Here is a 22,782-nt window from a genome sequence, read left to right as displayed (position 1 = left end):
GGGTCACGGTCAGCTTTTTGAGCACAGAAGCAAAAACAAAACCTGGGATACGGCCTGAGGACACGACATTAGCCAGTATTTCAAGCAAATTAGAGGGCTACAAGTTGGAATTGGTGCAAATACTATCCGACAGTGGACTTATAGATCCGCATACATTGAGCCCCAGACCGGAGGCAGAGGTACGTAAATACTGCCTAATCATCGTTTATCATCAATTGATGATGATGACCCACGACACTCTTTTGAGTTGGCAGATATTTCATATGAAGCCTGATGCGGACAATACTCCGATAGTACCACTTATAAAACATCATGTGAGCCGATTCCGGGAAGCTTGTGAGGCTATCTTAGGCTGTTACCTTGACATGAATGAGGTATCATCGAAAAATTATCCAACTTTTTTGCAGTACAGATGCGTCCACTCACTTATATCCTTGGTACGTCTTATGATTTTAATCAAAACAAAAGGGAAGGGATTTGAGTTAGATGGCTTTGATGAAATTCGAACTAGGCTCGATTACTACATTGGTAATGTTCAAAAAGTGCTCACAAGAAATGCGGAGAATCATGATTCCATTGTATCGGCGAGAGTGAAGCTCATCATTGACAGAATAGTCAAATGGAAGAAGGTTGTGGAAAGTCTGAAGAGTTCCATGAAACTCGACTACATCAATATCACTCAAACTATGAAAGGACAAGAAATGGAAAAGCTCAAGGATCCTTCATCAGGTTCATCGAATGGACGGAAAAGAGTAAAGGTCGAGACCACAGAATTGCAAGCAAAACAGTCTGAAAATTCTCCTGACAGTGGAACCAGCTTCGACCCCGAAGACTTCCTTCCGCAATTCCCCGATCTTACCATGGCATCTAATACAGAAATCTTCAAGGATTTCGATCGGGACTTTTTACGGTTTCTTAATCCTACGGAATTTCAACTAGGGTTCGATGAGTCATCTTTATTGCTAAATGGTGACGTGCAAAATGCATACGATTTTTAAAACTCGAACTCTTCAACATTATTGTTGCGGACTAACCTCGGAGCATCATCCTGCTTGTCATCGTGCTCGCTCCCTGTTGACTCGCCTTGCAAGTCATATCCAGACTTTTTGTCAACATCTTTGTCGGATCCTGAAATAGCCTTCTCTTTAAGGACTTTATATAGTTCGCCCAGTTTACCGCTTTCATTCGTCTTTTGCGCTCTTGGCTTATATTTGCTGAACTCGTTAATGACTACCTTCTCAGGCTCCTCTGAATCCCTATCGTCATCTGCCACCTTGATGTCATCTTCCCTCAAGTAGTCAACACTTCCGTCAGCATTTTCACCACTACTTTCTTCAGCAATTTCCTCCTCTTTTTCCTCTGATTCTTCCTCTGATTCTTCCTCAGGTTCTGAATCTTCGGCTTCCTCCAATGAGCCCCAATTCTGTTCCAACAAATGTTTAAGGTCATTGGAGTTATGAAATCGATACCCATTGTTGTCATAAGGCGCATCGACTCCCGGTATGATGCAATCTCTGAAGGATGGTGGCTTGCCAAGCAGATTCATAAGTGTAATCCAGGGGGGAACACTTTGGTTGTCTGTCAGAGAAATCCCAACTGCTTCTTTAAGTCTCTTCGATACAACACCTGGTCGTATATGAAAGACACTTTCACGGTTTCTTTCAGCCTTCTCGCGGCCCTCCCAATATAGTTCGCCAAACCTTAGATGAGACGGTTTTGTTTGGTATTTGAAAAACGCATCATAAAGTTTCTGATAGTCAATATCTAGTTTCCCCATCTTTGGCTGTACTCGCTCCCGTTGCGATTTCTTGAGCGACTCTGGGTCGTAATTCCTCATCTCTGCTATTCCCGTATCCCGAATATATTTGGGAAGCTGATACGGTAGAAGCTCGATTCCTTTTTTGCCAGAAAGATATTCTTTCTTTTGCTGCCAGTGAGCCGGAACATTGATGGCATTAAAAGACGTTTTCAAAGCTACACATAAGTATGGGTCTGGAGCGTCAGCATCATACCACGCCACTGCACTAGGTTTGTGGGTTGAAGCCTTGAGCTCTGCAATCGAAACCTTGTTCCTCTTACGAAGTTGCCTTCTTGAAAGTGGCTTGTCGATTTCATCGTCGGAGCTGTCTTCGTCCGTGGAGCTTTCTTCAATACTCGAAGCTGCAGCTTCCCTAAGCTGATGGCGGTCTTGTATAGGTGCTTGCTCATTGAATTTAGCGAATATATGGCGAAAGTTGTCTGCTAGTAGTTCATCTGTGTTCATGTTTGAGTTTGTTGGTTCATCCTTAACAGTGTTTTTTTGGGCAAGATCCTCCTTCTTCGTCTCATCTTGCAGTCTATTCTCAATCTCAGAGCCGATGCTTCTATCTATTTCACTCTCGCCATTAACCTGGTTCTCCTTTTTACGTTCCAACTCATTTATATTATCAGCTGCAATGCTATTTGTAATTACCTTCGTATCAGTGGATACGTCAGCTTTGCTACCCTGTAGCTTTCGTAATTTAGCCTTCTCACGCCGAAGTTGATTCTTGGAGCGTTTCTGGGCCATGAGGTTACCTGCCGATGAGATTTAGCTTCTAGTGCGCACCTATCTATAATGGTAGCCACATCACTGGGGCTATCTAGGGTTGTCATTGACTATATGTCCGCTATGATATTGCATTCAAAATCCGCCTCACAGCATTATTCTTGGAGGGACTTGCGAATAGAAGAGTCTAATATCATTTGCTTTCAGTACAAACCCAGCTGCAAACCTCTACTTCAGACACAGCGAGAATTTGAAAACTATAAAAAATAAAGTGAATTTATCGATCAATTTGAATCATCACACCTTTTTGTGACTTTGCGTTTTCTGAGACTTCCTGATTGGTCCTCTCATGAGGGCATGCCCAGCCCAACCCAAATCAAAATTCAGATTTAATTAGCTCGACAGCTTCTCCTTCGAGCTATCTTCGCAGAATCTTCGTAGACGCTCTATCCTCTCAGATATCCTTTCAACCTTTTCATTCACCTCTTTATCGCTTTGCTCAAGCATTTTCTGAATTTGTTTTATATTGGATTCGAGTTCACTTGCGATCTCGATCGCCGAGGTCTGTCTCTCGTCGGAAGCATCTTTCTCCTTTGGCAGGAACTCTGAAGATGCATCAATAAATTCTCCATTTGTCAATGCTGGAGTGCTAAGTCCAGGTACTTTTGTCTCGGGGGTTTCAGTCATGGGCAGTTGAAGGTCTCATATGTGAATATCGTAATACAGTACTTGAAAGACGTGTGCGTATAGATAACTGTGGAGAACTGACAACGATCATAACTTCAATAGTACCATGGGAATACTACAGCTACTATACGTTGCATTGATAGCAACGGAAGCAATAGCCTCACATGCTCATTCACAGGCAATATTTAACATTCGAGAATTTGAGTCATTCATACCCAAACCCATGGCCGAGGATTTGAAAAGAGGAATCTCGAAGAGTCGATGGTCGGCAGATCCACGCAACCATTTTCAAGGTTATTTTGTCAAACAAGGAAATAAGACGAGCGAATATATATGCTCGATTCCCCGAGCCCAAATCGACACTATTGAGGAAAAAGAATCCATTCAATCAAACACGCAAGTGGATAAGACAAATGACGCCAAACTTCTCAAAGCGGCAAGCGAGATTATAAGAGACTCATTTCCAAAAAACAACTGCATTTTCACTTACGATCTCCGTGGCTTCTATTGGACCTATGGATATTGTTACGCAGATAAGGTGATACAATACCACGAGGGTGTACCCCCCCACGAAAGACACAAACGACACGAGGCTACCAATCCAAAGACGGTTTACGTACTTGGAAGATTCACTGATGCATCTTACAAAGCAGTCAAAATCGCGAACCAAGCAAAGCAAAGACAGATAGGTCAGTACGAAACTCGTCGAATGAAGACACTTTCGCTTGGGGAGGACAAAGCATCCCCATTCAGCCACCACTCCGCTCAGAAAATTGTGCTGGAGGTTATTGACTCTGGGTCAATATGCGAGATCACTTTAGAGCCAAGATCAGTGGAAGTAATTTATAAATGTGATCCAGATGCCCATAGCTTTGGCCAGCCGCAAATAATTGATGTTCCAGAGGTAACGACCTGCCAATACAAGATGATTATACATGTACCGGGTCTTTGTGCTTTGGAACAATTTGCCCCACACAGGAAGATAAAGGAGTCTCTGGTAGAGATGGCATGCCAACTAGTTGACGATGAAATTTCCAGTGAGATCGAAGAGCAACGTTTCGAAGAATATATCTCGAACGTAAGACTACGGGATGATGGCAACTTTCCTGTGAGAGGTGACAATAGAATATCAGTCGAAGATCACACCTTGCTGCCGTTGGGATTCGGATTTTATCTCGCTAAAGCAATCTCAGGATACAGATCGACGAGTGCTTATTACAACAATCGAAATGTGATAATATACAATGGATTTTCTGAGGAGTTGGAAGATATCGGTAATCAAGTTGGAAGAGCGATTTACAACGCAATTGGAAAAAAGTTATTAGCACCTTACTTTGAAAAGGATGAGCAAAAAAGGCTTGAGTGGAAAGACACTTTCACAATCTGGCTAGAGTTGTATGACTTTTTTGGCAATTTTAAGTGTCTTCTTAGGATCTCAAGAGACGGGAGAGAGCAGGCAAAAAGTATACAATTACAGGTGATTGATCCAGTGACCATGGTAGATATCGAGGGAGACCCGCCGATGAACATGGCCATCGATCTGACTGAATTCGAAGCGCCTCACAATTTGTGGAACTATCAGTATTTTAGAAGAGGTGATGTCATTATGGGACCACCAGAGCTACCTAAACAACATCAAGAGGTCACAACCACCACCGAAACGGAAAAAGTGATTGTAACTGTCACGCTTTCTGCTTCTGACGTGGAGTCAGAGCCAGAAGAGGATATCCATTTTGAAGATCTTTCAGGGGATCAAAGTCCTCAAGGTGAATACATTAATGAAGAGAATATCAAAGAGGTACGGGGAGACCCGGAGGGAGGACCTGTTGAAGTTGTCATTGAAGAAGACGGAATCGAGCATACGTACGAGGTTAATATGCGTGAATAAAGCTCGAGCCATTCATAGTGTTGTGTTTAAGTGAAACATGGAGCTCAAGGTTACTAGTCTGCTAGAACGTAGTTGCGCACTAAAGTCTGGCATCTAACAAAAAGTCAGTCCAAAAAGTAATTACATCAGAAAAAAAGTACATATAACGACAAGTCTCGAATTCAAAAACTAGTTGATCAATATAAAAGATCTCTTGAACTTTTGCGATATAGAAACCTAAACTAGCCGGACTTTGCTCGCTACGTGAGTCGACCATGTTACTTCGTGTTGCGCACATCAAGCCTGTTGCATTTCAGTTGCAATTGGGGAGCTCTCTACTGCAAACCCGACGCATCAGCTTTTTGAAGAAGCTTCTTCTGTTGGATGACTCTAATGACTCGGAAATAGACAAGCATAAGGTGATCAGGTGGGATGAGTCTCCATACGCAGACATCAGAACAAGGGCAGCATATATAAGGGCCATGGCAAAATGCCCTGTTACTCACAAATCAATCAACTACGTGTGTCCTATTTCTGGTATCCCAACACACCATGACCGTAAGGCTTGGGAAGAAGATAAAGAGTATCACGAGCAGAAAAAATATGAGCGTTTGAAGAAGGTGAACTTATACGAGCATGATTTGAGATCGGGTAGAAAGTTTGACGAATTCATTTTCCCCGGTGCTCAGGAGCGTGACTTCACTGTCAGTTTGGAGAATTGGGACACGTTCTTCTACACTAGAGACTTCAACCCTATGAATACCGAATTTAACTTGGCAGCAGCCACCAAGGTGTTGACTTATCCAATAACCATTGCTGCCATCTTGCACAGATTTTCTCCATACGGATTAGCTCCTAAGGGACCCGTGACTTTGGAGGGGTTGCGTTCTCTTGCTGCATTGAGATACTCATTATATTCCTCGCCCACGAAGAAAGACAAGGAGATTAGTTTCAAGGACAGACCCATGAGGATATTCCTCGTGGGAGCCAAGATGGAGGCAATGTTACCTGGATACGTGTGGAAGCAGTTCGGATATCTCTTCCCTGAGACCAAGTTTGAGTTTCACTTCATTGGTCCTCATGCCTACTTTGACGTGGAGGCAAAGGCTTTCATGCCTTCAAACAGACCACATGGGAGACCATTGGTGAGGAAGCACGATGAACAGATAACTCTCATACATCATACAAAATACTTCCATGAAGTTTACGATCAAGGTGATCTTTTCCCTTTTGATCCTTACTTGGACGTGTTTTTCCTTTTCCATCCCGGATTCAAGACTGCCGACGAAATTCACTGGGACAAGTCCCTCAAGGGCCTTTTGGAATCTAAGTGCGCGGTATATGTCACTGGGTACCACGACGTAGATATCGAAAGAGAAATTGACTGGTTGCAACACCACAGGCTTCATGACGAGATGGACATTCTTATGAACAAATCTGGTAACATATTTGGATCTACAAAGATCGACTTGGTGGACATCAACCCTACAGAGTCTTTCCAAGCGAATGACAAGATTATGGCTTTCAGAGGCAAGAGATACCACGCTATCAGAGCATGAAATTTAGCATGTTGAAGGCCATGTATCCCAATACAATTACTTGTAAATAGCGGTATACTAGCTATGTGTATATACTTAATGGCCCTACTATGTCAAATGGTGCACCGGTGTTTTTTCTGCGCAGTGTCTCTCTGTTATGCGTGTCATATATGCGCTAGTTTGAGCCTATACTTCCTCATGATAAGATGTTTGACGCTTTTTTGCTTAGATTACCCGTGAAATCAATAAACAAACCAGAAAATGTCCCACCGCCTCCTGATGTGTGGGAAATTCGTGTTCTTTTAAGCACCACTATTCACGAGATAAAAGAACTGATATGGATCCACAGTGAAGGAAATGCACTTTCGCCTCCATTTCTCAGAATCAAAATGTTCGATGGCCCTGTGAGTGACTCACTAGCGCTTGACTCCTTATTGGGTCTTAATGAGCCACCAGCTTACCACAATTCAATTGACGCTTTCTCATTGATCATAGACTATACGCTATTTGACTCTCCGGCGATTCCCCACAGAGATCCAGTGCCACTGTACTTTGATGTGCTTGTTTCCGCCACGCTCAATGGCCAGAGAACCACAACCGTTTGCCGAGAGACCCTCTTCTCGACTGTCAGAAGTATAAAGGAGCAAATAACAGACAAGTTCAACCTTGATAGTTCAGCTTTTGGCTTGAAAGTACCTAATGAAAACGTGCTAGATGAGGAGCTAACTCTTCGAGAAGTCTTGGGTCTAGACGTTCCTCTTCCAAGGACTGAGCGTCTTGAGCTTCAACTAGCGGAGAGAGGCACACTGCTCTTGAAGATCTATGAGCTGGCTACCGGAAAGCATTTCTCATCCATACATGTCACGAACGCCACCACGGTTCAAGAAGTCAAAAACGTCGCCTCGAGATTCGCCGGAACTCCTGTCCACCTTGTACGGCTATACTGTAGAGCACATATAATAGCCGAACCTAGCGTCGAGGAGGATAAGCGTGCGATCCTTGATATCCTTCAGTTAGGAATGGCGTCAGGCGAGGCATTCGAGGTCGAATACGACGTGGCAGATCGTTTGACCACCCTTATCAACGGAGAAGAGTGGACTCCAACGGGAACATCCTATGTGGAGATTGAAAACATGAATGGTGCTAAAAAAGTTGTCAACCAAGCTGCTTTGTCAACAAGCACTTATGAGATACAATTCCAAGGAACATTTTTACGTCTCGACTCGTCAGAATGCATCATGAATGATGATGAGGGCTATGTTCTTATAAGCCCTATAGGGTACTCAAAATTACGCAACAAATGGGGGAATAGGGTTCAGATGGCACATCAACGGAATAGAGTGTTGAACAACGATATGAGACATCGAGTCTTGCAACCTAATCCAACTCTACAACCTCATGTGATGCAGCCTCGACAGAATGGTGACGTCGCTGAGCCGGTTCACAGGGCACACGAAGCTGATCCAGTACAGCTTCAGGAAGAGATGGCGGAGAGGGACCAACTTCGGAATATTGCTGGACAAAGGCAGACAGTTTTCACTCGCTTGATTGCCGCTGCAATGGCTAATCGTCAAAATCTTCGGAGGATGGGCATTAATCTCTTCTTCATGGCCGTGATTGGGTTTGATATGTTATTCCTTCTCACCGTCCCCAAGTATGCCGCGTTGATTGTTTTGTTCACTATCCTCTACTCCATATTTGTTCGTGGCAGAGATATCAGTGACTGGCTCGACCACTGGATATTAGGCGAGGGGGCTCCAAATACCATTCCGTTCCGAATCGTCAGATTTATATCCATGTCAATACGAGCTGGATATAATATGTACCATTTCAACTTCGATCGATTCTACAATTCCGTCTCGAATATGGCGATGGGATTGATTCCTTCCAAAGAAGAGTATCTAGAAATGGCTGCCAGGCGTGCCGACTCAATTTCCTACTACGCGCTTTGCGTTATTAGGGAGATATGCGGGCTCATATTGTTGTTCGGGGCGACCATAATACCCACCGTGGAGAACGCATATGCTGAGCAGGACCTTACACGGAGAAATCAAACCAGAGATCGCCTAATTTCTAAAATGCAAACACTAATAAAAGATGCCGAGATTAGACACGATTTTCAAGAAGTGAAGGCATATATCGAGCGAAATCATGGTAGTCTCAATGAAATCTACGCTTTGCAAGATAGCGAAGCTCTCGTTAAAGCATACTTCACAATCATAAGGACATGCGGAGCAACGCCGGAGGACATCGTCGTACTCAACAGAATGGCGGGGGAAGCTGCTGAGGCACGGAACTAGTTTTACTTAGGCCATGTGGAGGGCGCTGCACTGTTTTTGAAGCAGCACGAATGTGTGTGTCATGGAAGAGAATGCGCCGCCCCTACATCTCGCGTAAGAATAAACTTTATGGCATCTTTAAGGAATGGGCTACTAGGTAAAGGAATTCAAAGCCATCATTTTATAGGGCTAGAGGATTTTTGAATCTCTTTCCGAGCACTACTAAGTGAATCGTAAATAGTTGGACAATAGAATTTACTGACCAATGTTGGTACACAATGCTTCCAAATTCCGTAGTGTGAAGCTGACGCAGGACATTGTTCACGGGTTACTTTAGGTATAAGGCGAGACCAGATTTTTGACGTATGCAGCGACCTTACGATTTGATACATGGCGACGAGAAATGCAACTCTAGTGTACCTTGAACCACCGATTATTCGAAAGATCAGTCTGGTACAAGAGAGAAAGTCATAAACCTGTAAGTCAGTCCTGCAGTGTTTGAAGGCTAAAGCATTTGATTGAGATATTCGCAGCTAGATCAGCAGCAGGGCGAGCCACGGTTGTAACACAAAAGCAGTCCTCGTCAAATGACTAAAGTATCGCAGGCGTGAATCGCTTAGCTCACAAACAAACAAATCGGCACAACAAGCGCGACTAAACGATAAATTGAAGCGAGCCCCAAGCTTGTGTACCGAACAAAGACGCACTGAGGCATAAGCAGAATCGCGCTCTATAGAGAACATGAACAACAACAACAAAGGCGATTCGCCAGAAATCTGTTGACATCCATCCGGTTCTGGCATATACACGGTCTAGTGGCTGTCAGTTGAGACCGGGTTTTTTTTCTATCTTTTTCGCACTGCCAATCAAGCGGGGGGATATGAAGTGGGTTTGGCGAGAGGTTAGATTGTGTTATGTGAGTCTAGTGCGGCATGCCGAAGCACCTAAGGCGGCCTCCACGGGAAATCAAAACAAAGGTCGTGAGCGAACATAAACAAGCTTCTGTCGGAAGAACAATATATAAGTGGGGGCCCCTTCCCTCGATAGACCTACTTTTTTTTCTTCTTTCTTCATCAACCGATCTCACCAACTACTAGTCTCTCGTTATAATGCAGTTCTCCACCGTCGCTATCGTTGCCGCTTCCGTCGCCGCTGTCTCTGCTGGCTCTGCCTCTGTTGTCACTGCCACTGACCTCCACTCCACCTTGGTTACCATCACCAGCTGTGGTCCAGAGGTCACCGAGTGCCCAGCTGAGCACTCTTCTTCCGTGGCTCCTCAGAACCACACCTCCGTTGCCAACGTTTCCACCTACGAGGGTGCTGCTAACAAGCAGTACGCTGCTGGTGCCGTTGCTTTGGCTGCCGGTGCTTTGTTGGCTTTGTAAGCTGGCTGAGCGATGTTTGATATGTTCAATACATAACATCAGGTTTTGTCCGATTGTAGTGTATATTTTTCCGCACCCACCTTCATAATTCAAACTACCGTCTCCACATGAACTTGGATGACGAGAAAAAGGCATTCCACTATGCTGTTTACGATACAGTATCTAGAATTCCTCATGGAAACGTTACTACGTATGGGCATATAGCTTATCTTATTGGCCGCCCTCAGAACTCTCGTCAAGTGGGTTCCTCACTCAAGCATCTTCGTTATATCCGAGAACGATTGAACCAAGAAGGTGCTGGTTTGGGAGAAGTCCCGTGGTGGAGAGTGGTGAATAGCGCTGGCATCATATCTCCCCGAAATTTCGGTGAGTTTGAGCAGGCAACTTTGCTACGAGGAGAGGGCGTGGTGGTGCTGGAGCGGCACAAAATGGACCTAGAACAGTACGGCTGGTTCCCAGACGATGTCGAATAAAAAATGTGACTTTAAATAAATGATAGTGTTGTAAATGGATGTCATGATGTGGCGATCTTCTTTTTCAGTTCGTTTTGGCGAGAGCCACGTCTTCTGCCGCCACCTCTACTGCCACTGCCTTTAGAGGTAGACCCACGCAGTGTGGTCAGAATTTTCATCTCATTCTGAACGCGTCGAGACTCTTCTTCCCACCACTTCGCAAACTCTTGTTCTCGCTGGATATCCTGCAAGGATCTTCTCTCGCTCTCTGCATTCTTCTTGTTTTCATTATTCAACGCCTCTTCAAGCATGATGGCTGTCATTGAGCTACTCGAGCGGCTGAAGGACTCGACTGTGCTGCCAAGCACCGGTAAGTTTTGAATACTCCGGCTGTCAGTCCCTCGAGGTGGTGGCGTACTAATGGGTTTCCAAGGATTCTTCAGCGCAACATTGGTATTAGCTGCAGTTGTTTTTTCATCTGACTTACCAAGCAAAGCCTGATCACCTCTCCTCCTTTCTTTCTGTGAGGGCTTCGGGGCAGTGAACTTGATCTTCGTCTTTTGCTTTGATCCTTGCTGCTTCAGATCCCCAAGCACAGGCCCGAGGGCAGCACTCGGACTATAGCATACTAGTTGAGATCTGTCATTGACAGGCTCTACATTTGTAGGCACAGATATAGGAGGACTAGCACTGACAGACTTTGAGCCATTGACGCTGTTATCCCTGCTTGAATCACTCATTTCAGTTACTGAACCCCTAGACTTTTGTCGTCTTCTTGACGTGACAACTTCAAACTCTTTCTCTTCAACCGAATCTTCTGCAACTGCAGATGTATCTTCAGACTTCTGCCGTGAGTTCAACCCAATGGCTTCCATCTCCTTTCGTAACTCAGTCATGCTTTCTTTCCTTGAGTGTCTTCTCGAGGACGATCTATGCTTCTTCTCGTCACTTGGATCCAACGACTCAGGCTTATGGTCAAAAATAGGTTGGAATTTCAGGTCAGAAGTCAAAAAGTAATCGTTAAACTCATCTCCAAACTCCATGATAGCATCAACACTTACCTGGGGTCCATCTGTTGTGCGTAACAAACACTTATTGAGCTCTCCTGATTCACCCACCACGAATTCTCTGTCTTTCAAAAGTTGTAAGTACTTGAGCTCTCGTTCCAATTCACTTAAGAGCCCAGTATCAAGCTCGGTGAGTGTCCCGTCAAAAATCACAATCTCGAGATTGTTAAAAACAATCCAGGAACAGCACTTAAATAAAGTAGACGCAGAAAGGTGGTGAGCATGTTGTAACAATATTAATGCGTTATCAACTGTGATCATGTCCTTGATCGCAAGCTCGCACAAATGCTTAAGCTGTAATAATAGTAGTTGATCCGTGATCTCGATCATATCAAGCAAGAAATTGATAAAATCGTCGCTGTCCTGATCACCTATGAAAAGCGAAAGAACACCGTCAAAAACGTTGAGGTCATTACATCCATAGATGTGACGCAAGATTACCTCGAATTGTGTCTTACTTATTCCCTCGAGGTTGATAAACTTCGCATCCTCTTCTTCGAAACTTCCATTTCCCTCACTAAGCGAGTCCCATCTTTCAGATAAAAACGTTTCAAAAAAAGCCGATCGTGCCGCTAGAAAATAGGAGTCGCAACGGACTTGCCCATCATGTAGGAGTATGCTGAGATCGCCGGACGATTCCGTCATGGTACATTCTCGAAACAGTTCGATGAACTGCTCGTCTTTTCCATAATATTCGTCCATTCGAAAAAGATCCATTAGGAAGCGAAAGTGTTCTTTGGTTCGTTTTATCGATGTCGGACACGCCAGGCCAGATGGATATGCATCCCAAAACTTAATAACACGATTTGTGTAAATGAAGTGTAGGAATATAAGGGTAGCCCGTAAATCAACGTCAGTTTCAAAAACCAAGACGTTTCTGCCTGTATCATAATATCCCTTGATGAAATCATGAATGAAGTACTCAGATGAGCTATCTTGACGGCTGATTCTGTGGAAAAACTCCGAACGGCATTTGAGAATTTTTCTATGAAATCCAACTCTGAGATCTGCATCTCCATTGAACTCAATGAAAGAATCGTACATTTTTTCGGTGAAGCTCTCGGTCTTCAAAAATGTTCGAAGAATGGCCTCTGAATCAAGTAATTTGTAAAGACTTGAAAATTCATCATCATCATCCACAGACTGATATGCTTGCTCCAAACTGGGATGTCTCGAGGACGAAAACAAATGCTTCGAGTTGTAATATTTCTTGAAGTTATCATTTATGTCATCACGACGAGGATCATCCACGTCATCATGCTCATATTTTTGATCGAGCAACAGATTACCCTTAGCTTTGGGGAGCATGGGAATCAGGTAATCAGTTACGTAACAGTTCAAATGATGATCAGAATCTAACAACTGATCCTGTTTGCGGTATGCGTCTGCCTCATTCATGATGCTCAAGTAAGCCAAATCCTTCCTAAAATCGTTCTTTTGGAGTTTCAAAGGGAGCATATCAACTTCATCTCTCACAAAACCAAATGAGGTGAAGAGTTCGTCACAAGTCACTCGAACTACCTTGTTCACACCCTCGACTTTTTTGTACTTATTCTTAATGGCGATTAATGAAGGCATAACTGACAGTTTCATGCTACTCAGTCCTGGGTGTATTTCCTTCCTGAAAACAGAGCCGTCTCTCGTGCAAAGTACGATGGAGCCATCATAAGAGCCATCGATATCAACGGCTCGGAGATGTGTATCGTAAGCTCTCCACAAATAGGAATAGTTGAGATTTTTTGCAGCTTTGGAATCAATATTGGTATTGATGGAGAAGGTCAATACATCACCACTTTCAAGAAGTATGATTACATTCTCTGGCGCTCTCATAACAACTTTTTGAACAACAGGTGCACTCGTCAATCGGGATGGTTTGTAAATGTCAAAGGCGTCATTGCCAGATCTCAATGGTAATTTGGGTAGTTTGAATCGATGATTCAGGATAAAGACGAAAAGGTCGTTGGCTTCAGTGACAACACAAGTAGCAGTTTCACAAGTTGTGACGAGTTTAATTCGTTCCTTAAAAGCGATAGCCCTTGGTTGATTCACTATCTTTCCCTTGTACACGACTCCGTTTAAGTTACAGCTTTGTTGATGAGAATTGTCCGGGGGGAAGCCCATTTGCCCAATATTAAGACCCCACGTGAATATTGAGTCTGAGGTGTATACGATAGAGTGGATTTTGCTCGCAGCCAACCCAATAATTGGTCGATTGACTTTACGTAAGTCTCCATTCACGACTGGAGATGGGATTCCCTCGAAATCTCTCGTACCTTTTTTAGAGAAGGCCACCTCAGATGACAAGAATCCCAACTGACAATACTCATTCAGGCCCCAAGAGTAAACCTCATTCGAAGAAGTCAACGCCAAGTTGTGTCCCGTTGAAATGGCAAAGAGAGATACCTCTTTCTTTTCCTTCTCAAACAAATCCACTTTTGTAAATTGATAGTTGTCCCTCGATATTCCAGTCCCTAGCCTTCCCATGGATGCTAGGCCACAAGTAAATATCCGCCCATCAGTAGTCAAGAGTACAGAATGGTACTTTGAGATCTTTACATCCTTGAACCGAGTCTTGCGTAGAAACAGTTGTAAGCCTAGACTTGGTTCTCGAAAAGCACAGTGAGGGAGCTTCACCGGAGCAGAGGTACCAGCTGAACCGACCACTCCCAATGAATGATTGACATTAGACCCCATCACATATATATCTGAGCCTCCTCTCTGTTCATTCCACATAAGATGGTCAATTTGCCACGATCTTCTCTTTCTTGGACTTGAATTCTCTTGCCTATTATCAGGAAAGCGTTTTTCAAGGTGATATTCGCTTTTCTCGTTCACATAGATTGGCAACCACACGAAATCTTTGATATCGTTCTGTAGCAAGAAGATGGGAGGTGTGCCGCAGCGATCCTTCTTCTTGAGAAGCTCGAGAATGGTCGAGTGGTTATTAATTGAATTTCTCTTCAAATAGTCTAAAAGCACAACAAGACATCGAATCCGCTTATGATACAAGATGTAGTGAAGTAGGTTCCATCCATTTTCACAGTCAGTAGCCAAAAGAATCAGTTTTGCCTCCGGATACCGCAAAACTTGACCTAGAAGGTCGGGTTGATTGCAGAGAACAGCAACATGAAGTACTGTTCTTCCAAAAACATCTCTTTTGTAGATGTTTTCTCTGATCTTCTTGGCACCGCTGTCATGTGGACGAACTCTAGTTCTCATATTCGTGATCACTGCATTGGCTGGCGTGTTCTAAAGTATGTATCAATCGGAGACAGTAGATGATAAGTGTTGTGGGTAATACTCTGATATAAACGCCACTGACACGAGCGCGCAACTAATTTGCATACTTTAACCATGTTGTGAACACACAATTCATTGGTCTTGAGGGCGCATTATACCTTATATTATTAAAGCTATATTAATTTTCTCCCTTGATATCCAAAGCGAACGAATTCTCATTTTCCATGTTGGGTCCTTCGACACCAACACTTGCCCCGTTTTCCCCGTTAGCATCCTTATCACCTTCCTCTGAGCTCTTATCAGATAAAAGAAAAGCCTGTGAAAGTAGCTTCTTTTTAACAGACGAGATCTTTCCTGTTGGAGGAAGACGTGGACGAATATTTCTTTGCTTTTGAGGCAATTCCTCATCCTCGATAAGATACAACTTTGTGGGAGGAGGAAGTTCTATACTTTCTCCCTTACGCTTTTGCTGCTTGATGATAAACTGTTCTGATTTTTGCAACAACTGAGTGTAAAATGTCTGTAATATCCCAATTTGCTTGGGAACATCGTCCTGCGTCAATTTCGGTTGAACCCATTCCTTCAAGTCTTCGTATTTGGAGGTCTTGTTCACTGGATCCGTACTTGCCAACGAGCTTTGTAGACGTGAGTGTAGCAAGTAAAGTGGAACGGACGAGCTCATCAAGTTGAATTCTTTATCAAGACCCAACTCTTTGAGACCAAGGAAATCATCACCTATCTCGTTAGCAAAATCTCCTGTCATGAACTGCTCGCTGTTGTTCTCGAAATTATTTTCATTGAGACCTTGCAAACTAGGCCGAAGCAATTCCTTTACGAAATTAGACAATTTCTGTCTCAAATCCTTGAGTTTTGCCTCCTGCTTCTTCGCCTTCTCGACAACAAACGTATAAAGATCGTCAGGTTTCTCAACACCGTTCTCCAACAAGCTAAGGAGTATGATGGTGCTATTGCTGAGTTGCTTCCGAGATGATGACTCGCAATGCAATTTCATCGATTTCGCCAAATTCAGCATGTAACGCTCGCCAATCTGGGCAAGTGTGTTGATTGCAAGCGGTTCGGTACTTTCAAACCCGGTGTGCATGGCAATTTTAGCAATGCTTTTACGAAAAGCAGCGTATTGTACTTCATGATTGAAGAGGTCGTGATTCGGTAGTTTTGAGACGGGGTCCACATCAACTTCTTTGAGATACTCAATTTCAGGTTGGCGCATTTGAGTACGATGCATGTACTGTTGCGTCTGCATTTGACGGATCAAAGATATCTTGAAGCAAATTTTTCGAATCTCTTGGATCTCTGTGATATTCTTTCTGTAGAGGGCATTGAGACCCGAATCCGTAGGAAGCACGAGACCTGATTTAAGCTTATCAGCTTCGCCTGCCTTGAGTAACTCCTCAACCATTACGTTCTCTGTTTTTTCCTGCTCGATGTCATCAATACCAGCATTTTTTATACCTGGTATTCCGCCAGCGACATCATATTCAAGGAGATACGGTTCATCGTTATCAAGAAGCTGATTAGATCTTGAGACGACTTCCTTATAGTTCAAGAATTGAAAGAAGTTTTTCATCTTGCCAGGGTCTCGTAAAATGGCTTCCGCATCCAGTTTTAGTTTGCTGTCGCCATCGAAAAGTGCTGCACGAGAAGCACAGTAGTGGGCACGAGACTTTGCAGTGAGAGTTCTCCAAGCTTGTAGCTCTGGATCTTGCTCGTCCTCGTTCTCGTTCTCTCGTATATCCGTATCAGCCTCTTCTGCTGCTTCTTCCTCTTCCTCTTCTGCTGGATTTTCCTCAACGATGGCACTTCCGTTCTCTACGACAGGCGTAGGTTGTGGTTGCGGAGCTGGAGTTTCCAGTTTTGATGGTGCTTCGGACAGTTGCACATCACTGACTCCCTCGACTTCTTCCGATTTTATTATCTCTTCTCTCTTTCTCTTGCGCCCTTTCTTGGATGCTTTCTTGCCGCCTTTAAGGGCAGGTGTAGAAGCCTTTGCCTCAGAGTCAAGATCTTCCTCTTTTTCAACCTCAGACCTGTTTCTAATTGTGATATCGGGAATCGAAGGCACAAGTTTTTGCGTGCGTTTTTGCATGGCTATTGCATGAGCACGTAGATAATGTTTAGGGTCGGCGTTGTATGTCAAACAATTGTTCCATATGAGCATCAAGTCATCAACAAATTCTTGTTTAGAGTTGTAGGATAAACTTTTGAGTTTCTTCATGACAGTGTTGAGATCCATTGGTTTTTTGATTATCAATCCATAGTTTGGAGCCTCCCTCTTCGAGACCTTGTTTAAAAATGGCGTCGAATGTTCCGTGTACCCGCGAAGATCTTGAAGGACTTTCTCGCAAGCTTCATAAAGCTCTTCTTGGCCAATGCGCTCATCATTCGCCCATTTTCCCCTGTTCTTTCGCACGTCCATGAAGAGCTTTTTGAGGTCTTGATCCGTGAGCTCGACATCATCTCTGCGATCTTGAATAACATTTAAAAGGTGTTGTAGAGAATGTGAAGCAGCACCAAGATTTATTGGAATTTGGGAAGTTGACTCCTCTCCATTTGGCTTCTGCGATTCAATTTGCAAATCAGATCTCTCAAGCTTCCTGCGCTTGATGAGTGTCTCCTTGTCATACTCGAAATTGTGATATACCTTGTTAAACTCCTTGAAAAGAGCTTCTTGGTCTTCTAAGCTAGCACTCATCGTATTAGCTGTAAATTCCGCATTTTCAGCCGAAGATTCTTCTAACTCATTTGCCTCCGTTGCATTCTGTGAAGCCATCTTGGTGTGGAAGGCGGACGCGGGGATCTCTACCTTGACATAGCCCTCAACCAAATCGGGCACTTCACGAGCATTACTCTGATTGTCGTTATCATTGCTCAGCATCTTTCGGTCAGCGCTGTTATCATCCTCGTCATCATCATAGTCATCATCCTCTTCTCTGACTGGCTCTCGTGGTACAGAGGGATTGTCATCTACCTTTTCTTTTGAAGAAGGCTGGCCGTCCACTTCAAGGCCCTGAATGAGATCAAACGTCGTACCACTTTCATCTTTTTCACTCTTCAACGAGTGGTCTGTACCCTCGAGATCAGACTCATAATAGTAGTCTATGGCCTTCTCCCAAAGTATGTATCGCAAATGAAAGGCGAGATTAACCATAGGTCTCACTCCATCTTCTATTGCCTCGTCACTCTCCTGGCTCGAAGACTCCGGATATGATATGCTCAAGGAGCAACGTCCTTCTAGAAACTCTTTCCATAGCTCGTAGCTATCTTGTTGTAGTATATGCGAGACGATAACGTATTGGTAGTTACTGAGATGTTTCTCAAAGAAGCCCCTTTCGAAAAGCTTCTTAGATAGAAGAAATATTCCATGTGAACTGCTTTGCAGGAAGCAGTCTAGCAGCCCCATCATTTCTCTTGATCGAATATGCTCAAACTTTAATGATACCAGAAAAATGCAAACAGAAAAAAAAAGAAACAGTCACTATTCAATCACACTCTTTATTTAATTCAGACGACGACACCCTAGAATAATGACTATTGACAATTGATCAACTATGGGTGCAAAATGTAGTTAAAGTTCACTTATTCACTTGTTGACCATGAGCCGTGGGCTATATGCAGTACCATATGGACGAAATCCTAAGACAATTCTGTTTAAATAAATGGCTGGCTGTAAATCTAGTTTAAATCTTTAACAAGAAGATTGTTGCTTCTCAAAACGGTAGTGGTTATGCAATTATACTTATATCTATGTATCACCGCTCATCAAGAAGTTATCAAGACTGGCTCACCTAAACAGCGTACTTTTTAGTCCACTCTCTAGCAGTGGCCTCATACTTAGGTCTGTCTGACTTGTAAACGTGAGCAATTTCAGGAACCAAAGGATCGTCTGGGTTGGCATCGGTCAACAAGGAGCAGATGGACAAGAGCACCTTAGAGATGGTGAGAGCAGGAGACCACTGGTCCTTCAAGATATCTAGACAAATGGAACCCGTACCGTTAATGTTGGGGTGGTAAATCTTCGTGGTGAAGTTGATTTTTGGTGGCTTGAATGGGTAGTCGGTTGGGAAGTGGATCGAGAGGAAAAACACCCCTCCAGCGTATGGCGAGTCTGGAGGACCCATGATCGACGCTTGCCAGTGGTACAAGTCATCACCAACTGGACCAGCAGAACAGGATGATGGTGGGTCTCTGAAGCGTTAGTATATCAATGTTAGGTAGGATCCCGGTGACAGCATGATCTTGTGACGTTTAAACTCTGGTCACACGAGCACGAATCGGTGACGATCCATTATAATTAGCCGGATTTTCAAATAGTCTGGCACCGGTAAATTGTATTCTTCAGACCCAACGGCTCTTGTTAACCGCTGAGGTGGGTGTGTCCACGACGTAAAAATAAACATGTCATCGGCAAAAAGGACGTCGAGATGTCGAACTTATCTAACATACCTTCCCAAGTCAAGCAACTCTTTGTTGATACGTTTCAAGGACATGATAAACTTATTGGATGAATGTAAATAAACTTATAAAAGATGTAAAATACAAAAAAGAGGTTTCCAATGAGGAGGAAAAAAACTGATTGCGGTACTACGCTTCGGTGGCCAGCGGTACATGCAGGCAAATCGGTGGATTCCAGAGGGTTCCATGTCACATGACAGGTGCTGTCATAAGGCATCCACAAAACAAATCCCAGACATCCTCCATGAATTATATCATTATTAAAGTGATACCATCTCACTAGCAAAACGAGCTTGATGGTATTGACATAGCACAACTGATTCTGCTAGATTACTGTGGACGAGGGATTCGCACGCAGTAGTCGTAACGAGTGCAGGCTGATAGTCAAATCACTTCCGCTCGAGATGAAAGTGACTACCAACGCTTGTGAGGAAAGGGATGTACAATGAATTATAACGCATGAAAATGACAATAACTCGCCAAAGTGGACGCTCGCTAAAGTCCTCGTGTATGTGGCTTCTATTATTGCGTTTCAAGAGTTGAAACAATAAGCCACCTTCATCAGACACTCTAAATAAAGCCAATGTAGAGCACACTTGCTGAAGAGTTCGCTTCCCGCTTGCAGACAACTAAGTTTGCAAAGTACGGGTTTTTCTAGCCTAGAGTGTTGAGCTTACCCCACAATGTGCCCATTACCAAGACGATGTCCTGCACCGTATCCGGGCATTATCTCTCGGAGAGAGGTCGATCTTTGGTTGAAAAGGGTGCCGAACCTGGCAATTTTAGGTAGCAATGTTCTCCAAGTTCGATTCCAAGCGAGCTGGTATGCTGAATGGCAAAGTCTCGCAAGCATCAGCGTTTACAGTAAAGACGGAGCTCAACAGCCCTCCTTCCTCGTCAAAATCTCCCACGGAAAATAAGACTCAGTCCATCACTAAGGTCCTGAGCTCCAGAAGCAAGTCCAAACATGGCTGCTTAACTTGCAAAGTGAGAAAGAAGAAATGTGAAGGCACTAAGCCCGTGTGTCGGGACTGTCAACGGTTCAGTAAGGAATGCGTGTGGATAGATTATGATTCGATGAAGGTGGAGGAGATACGACGTCTTAGGATGAAAGTGAAGGAGCAAGAGAGCTATAACAAGGTTAGGATCCGAAGGCCTCACCCAAAGAGCTCGCAAGCATCTTCCTCACTGATCAAGTCGACTACAGAAGCCCCGAATAAGGCAAACCCACGTCCCGTAAGCCAGGCACCTCAAGAAATGAGCAAGCCTGAGATCCAGCTACCTCATGAAAAGCCTTATGAGAACCCTCGAAAGCGTCAGGATTTGAGCAAGCCTGACGTTCAACGTCATCTAGATGATACTGAACCTGGGGTGCAGCAAGCTCAAAAAAAGCCCAAACCTGATACGGAATCTGTGCCTTTGTCTGATTCACATATCTCACTGCCATATGCACAAGCGTTACGTGAAGCTTATCCAGTGCAGCTAAATCCGACCATAAGCCACCCTAATGACGATGTGAACTACATTTCTTTGGGTGACATTCATCATGATTCGATAGTGAGAAGCAGGTCTTTCACTAACGGCTTTGATGCCTTCTCTATGACAAGAGGTGGCTCGCCTCGTCCTTTCTCTCCAGCTCCCATGGACATTGATGGCCTTGAAGATACCGATGCATCCGCTAATCCGTCAGAGTTTTTTAATTTCCTCAAAGAGTATTCTGCATTTCTGGGTAGTTTGAGTGCTGCTCAATCACCACAACAAGTTTCGGAGCTGCAAACGAACAATAACAACGACGAGTCCCTTGTCAAGCATTCTCTTAATTTCAATATTCCCGGGTTCTTGGATCAGGTAAATCATATACCTGTCTCATCATCATCGCAACTCAGCCAGTTGGCATCTGCATTCAATGCTGCATTCATACCACCACCAAAAGTCCCTCCGCCGGTTCTTCCAGAGCTTGACGCTTCTGGACGCTACTTATATGATTACTACGTGAACACCCTCTCGAAAAAGGTTTCGATTGCGCCTCTTAGCCAAAATGAGTCTAACTCTTACCAAAAAGTTTTTTTGCCGTTGGCTCAAAGAGATAAAGGAGTCTTGTGTGGTATTCTTGCGTGGGCTGGCTTTCACTTAGGTGGACAGTGGACTGCTGAGGCATCCATGTATGCGGAATCTGCCGTTAAATTACTCACCCAAGATATAGATTTCAGTGGCTCACTTCCCGCTTTCCATGAGGATCGTCGTTCTATATTGAATAAGCTAGCCATAATCCTTATTTTGTGTGGTGCTGAGATTTGCCGCGGTGACGTGAAATACTGGTCAGTGTACCTCAACTGGGGCTGGAAGCTTCTTAAAGATAATGGAGGTATCACCAAATTTGATAATAACAAGGAAGAGCACTGGCTTATAACCAACTTTGCGTACCATGACGTACTAGCAAGTTCCGTCAATGAACGTGGCACGTATTTTCCCCTCGAGACCTACCAAAAGATTTTCAAAGACCCACAAGGAGTTTCTAAAGGCAATTTGAACCCGTTGCTTGGTGTATCGAAGATCCTCTATAGATACATCGCCGAAATTAGCTCATTGTCATTGGACTGCAAGAATGAGCTTGAAGCGTACTATCGACGCCAGTCTCCAAAGGTGTCACCAGAAAATTTCGATACCGAAGCATCGTGCTCCCCAGAGTCGGTAAGAATAAGGGATGAGACTGCTCTGGAAGTAAGTGATCATGGTAAAGTCGGGTCAATCCTTTACTCTATAACTGCACGGGCAAAAAAGATCGAGTATAAGATCGACACCGCGAAGCCTGATCCTGATGATTTGGAGAACCTAAACGATGCTGACTTGGAGTTGCAGCTCATGTGCTTCGAGGCATACCAGCTCAGCTGCAAATTGTTCCTCCGACAGGCAATTCTAAAGCTCAATCCTTCCACAATCGAGTCTCAAATTCTTATGAATGACCTAATGAAATGTGTAAGGGTCCTTGTTGAAACACCAATGCAAGCTTCTTTGGTTTTCCCTCTCTTCATTGCTGGCATACATTCAGTGGCAGAGTTCGACAGAGAGCGCATGCGGGACATTCTTAACCAGATGATGGAGACGTATGGGCCATGGAATGTGGTCAGAATCAAGTACGTCATGGAGAAAGTCTGGGAACAGAACCCAGATGGTGACAAAGTTGTTGATTGGCTCGCGATATTGAAGCAGTTGGGTTGGGAGATTAACTTTGCCTGACTTTCCAAAGCTGCCTTTCGCAGCCTTCCC

At 44.0% G+C, this 22,782-nt stretch overlaps 11 protein-coding genes across 11 annotated transcripts; 6 read left to right on the top strand and 5 right to left on the bottom strand. All coding sequences in view use genetic code 12, as the record gives it.

Annotated features, from left to right (window-relative positions):
• Positions 1-994: 994 nt before the first annotated feature.
• On the bottom strand, positions 995-2,548 carry CJI96_0000600 (U2 snRNP complex subunit CUS1; the record flags this gene model as incomplete). The annotated part of the gene is made up of 1 exon (XM_029034825.2): positions 995-2,548. One exon carries the CDS (start codon positions 2,546-2,548, stop codon positions 995-997), a length of 1,554 nt encoding a protein of 517 aa, XP_028890067.2.
• A 372-nt stretch (positions 2,549-2,920) lies between these two features.
• On the bottom strand, positions 2,921-3,214 carry CJI96_0000599 (uncharacterized protein; the record flags this gene model as incomplete). The annotated part of the gene is made up of 1 exon (XM_029034824.1): positions 2,921-3,214. One exon carries the CDS (start codon positions 3,212-3,214, stop codon positions 2,921-2,923), a length of 294 nt encoding a protein of 97 aa, XP_028890066.1.
• Positions 3,215-3,320: 106 nt separating this feature from the next.
• Positions 3,321-5,102, top strand: CJI96_0000598 (uncharacterized protein; the record flags this gene model as incomplete). Its single annotated transcript, XM_029034823.2, has 1 exon — positions 3,321-5,102. One exon carries the CDS (start codon positions 3,321-3,323, stop codon positions 5,100-5,102), a length of 1,782 nt encoding a protein of 593 aa, XP_028890065.2.
• Positions 5,103-5,356: 254 nt separating this feature from the next.
• Positions 5,357-6,640, top strand: MSS51 (Mss51p; the record flags this gene model as incomplete). The annotated part of the gene is made up of 1 exon (XM_029034822.1): positions 5,357-6,640. One exon carries the CDS (start codon positions 5,357-5,359, stop codon positions 6,638-6,640), a length of 1,284 nt encoding a protein of 427 aa, XP_028890064.1.
• A 368-nt stretch (positions 6,641-7,008) lies between these two features.
• On the top strand, positions 7,009-8,919 carry CJI96_0000596 (uncharacterized protein; the record flags this gene model as incomplete). The annotated part of the gene is made up of 1 exon (XM_029034821.2): positions 7,009-8,919. One exon carries the CDS (start codon positions 7,009-7,011, stop codon positions 8,917-8,919), a length of 1,911 nt encoding a protein of 636 aa, XP_028890063.2.
• Positions 8,920-10,007: 1,088 nt separating this feature from the next.
• Positions 10,008-10,283, top strand: CJI96_0000595 (uncharacterized protein; the record flags this gene model as incomplete). Its single annotated transcript, XM_029034820.1, has 1 exon — positions 10,008-10,283. The coding sequence occupies one exon, from the start codon at positions 10,008-10,010 to the stop codon at positions 10,281-10,283; it is 276 nt and encodes a 91-aa protein (XP_028890062.1).
• A 107-nt stretch (positions 10,284-10,390) lies between these two features.
• On the top strand, positions 10,391-10,756 carry CJI96_0000594 (uncharacterized protein; the record flags this gene model as incomplete). The annotated part of the gene is made up of 1 exon (XM_029034819.1): positions 10,391-10,756. One exon carries the CDS (start codon positions 10,391-10,393, stop codon positions 10,754-10,756), a length of 366 nt encoding a protein of 121 aa, XP_028890061.1.
• A 41-nt stretch (positions 10,757-10,797) lies between these two features.
• On the bottom strand, positions 10,798-15,021 carry CJI96_0000593 (uncharacterized protein; the record flags this gene model as incomplete). Its single annotated transcript, XM_029034818.2, has 1 exon — positions 10,798-15,021. The coding sequence occupies one exon, from the start codon at positions 15,019-15,021 to the stop codon at positions 10,798-10,800; it is 4,224 nt and encodes a 1,407-aa protein (XP_028890060.2).
• A 199-nt stretch (positions 15,022-15,220) lies between these two features.
• SPT7 (SAGA histone acetyltransferase complex subunit SPT7) lies at positions 15,221-18,466 on the bottom strand (the record flags this gene model as incomplete). The annotated part of the gene is made up of 1 exon (XM_029034817.2): positions 15,221-18,466. One exon carries the CDS (start codon positions 18,464-18,466, stop codon positions 15,221-15,223), a length of 3,246 nt encoding a protein of 1,081 aa, XP_028890059.2.
• A 382-nt stretch (positions 18,467-18,848) lies between these two features.
• On the bottom strand, positions 18,849-19,550 carry UBC4 (E2 ubiquitin-conjugating protein; the record flags this gene model as incomplete). Its single annotated transcript, XM_029034816.2, has 2 exons — positions 18,849-19,248; positions 19,507-19,550. 2 exons carry the CDS (start codon positions 19,548-19,550, stop codon positions 18,849-18,851), a joined length of 444 nt encoding a protein of 147 aa, XP_028890058.1.
• Positions 19,551-20,307: 757 nt separating this feature from the next.
• UGA3 (Uga3p) lies at positions 20,308-22,752 on the top strand (the record flags this gene model as incomplete). The annotated part of the gene is made up of 1 exon (XM_029034815.2): positions 20,308-22,752. One exon carries the CDS (start codon positions 20,308-20,310, stop codon positions 22,750-22,752), a length of 2,445 nt encoding a protein of 814 aa, XP_028890057.2.
• Positions 22,753-22,782: the final 30 nt, after the last annotated feature.

This window comes from Candidozyma auris, chromosome 1 (assembly GCF_003013715.1).
Source record: "Candidozyma auris chromosome 1, complete sequence".
Classification (NCBI taxonomy): Eukaryota; Fungi; Ascomycota; class Pichiomycetes; order Serinales; family Metschnikowiaceae; genus Candidozyma; species Candidozyma auris.
The sequence above is the reverse complement of the archived record's forward strand: the minus strand, read 5'-3'. Positions and strand labels throughout refer to the sequence as shown.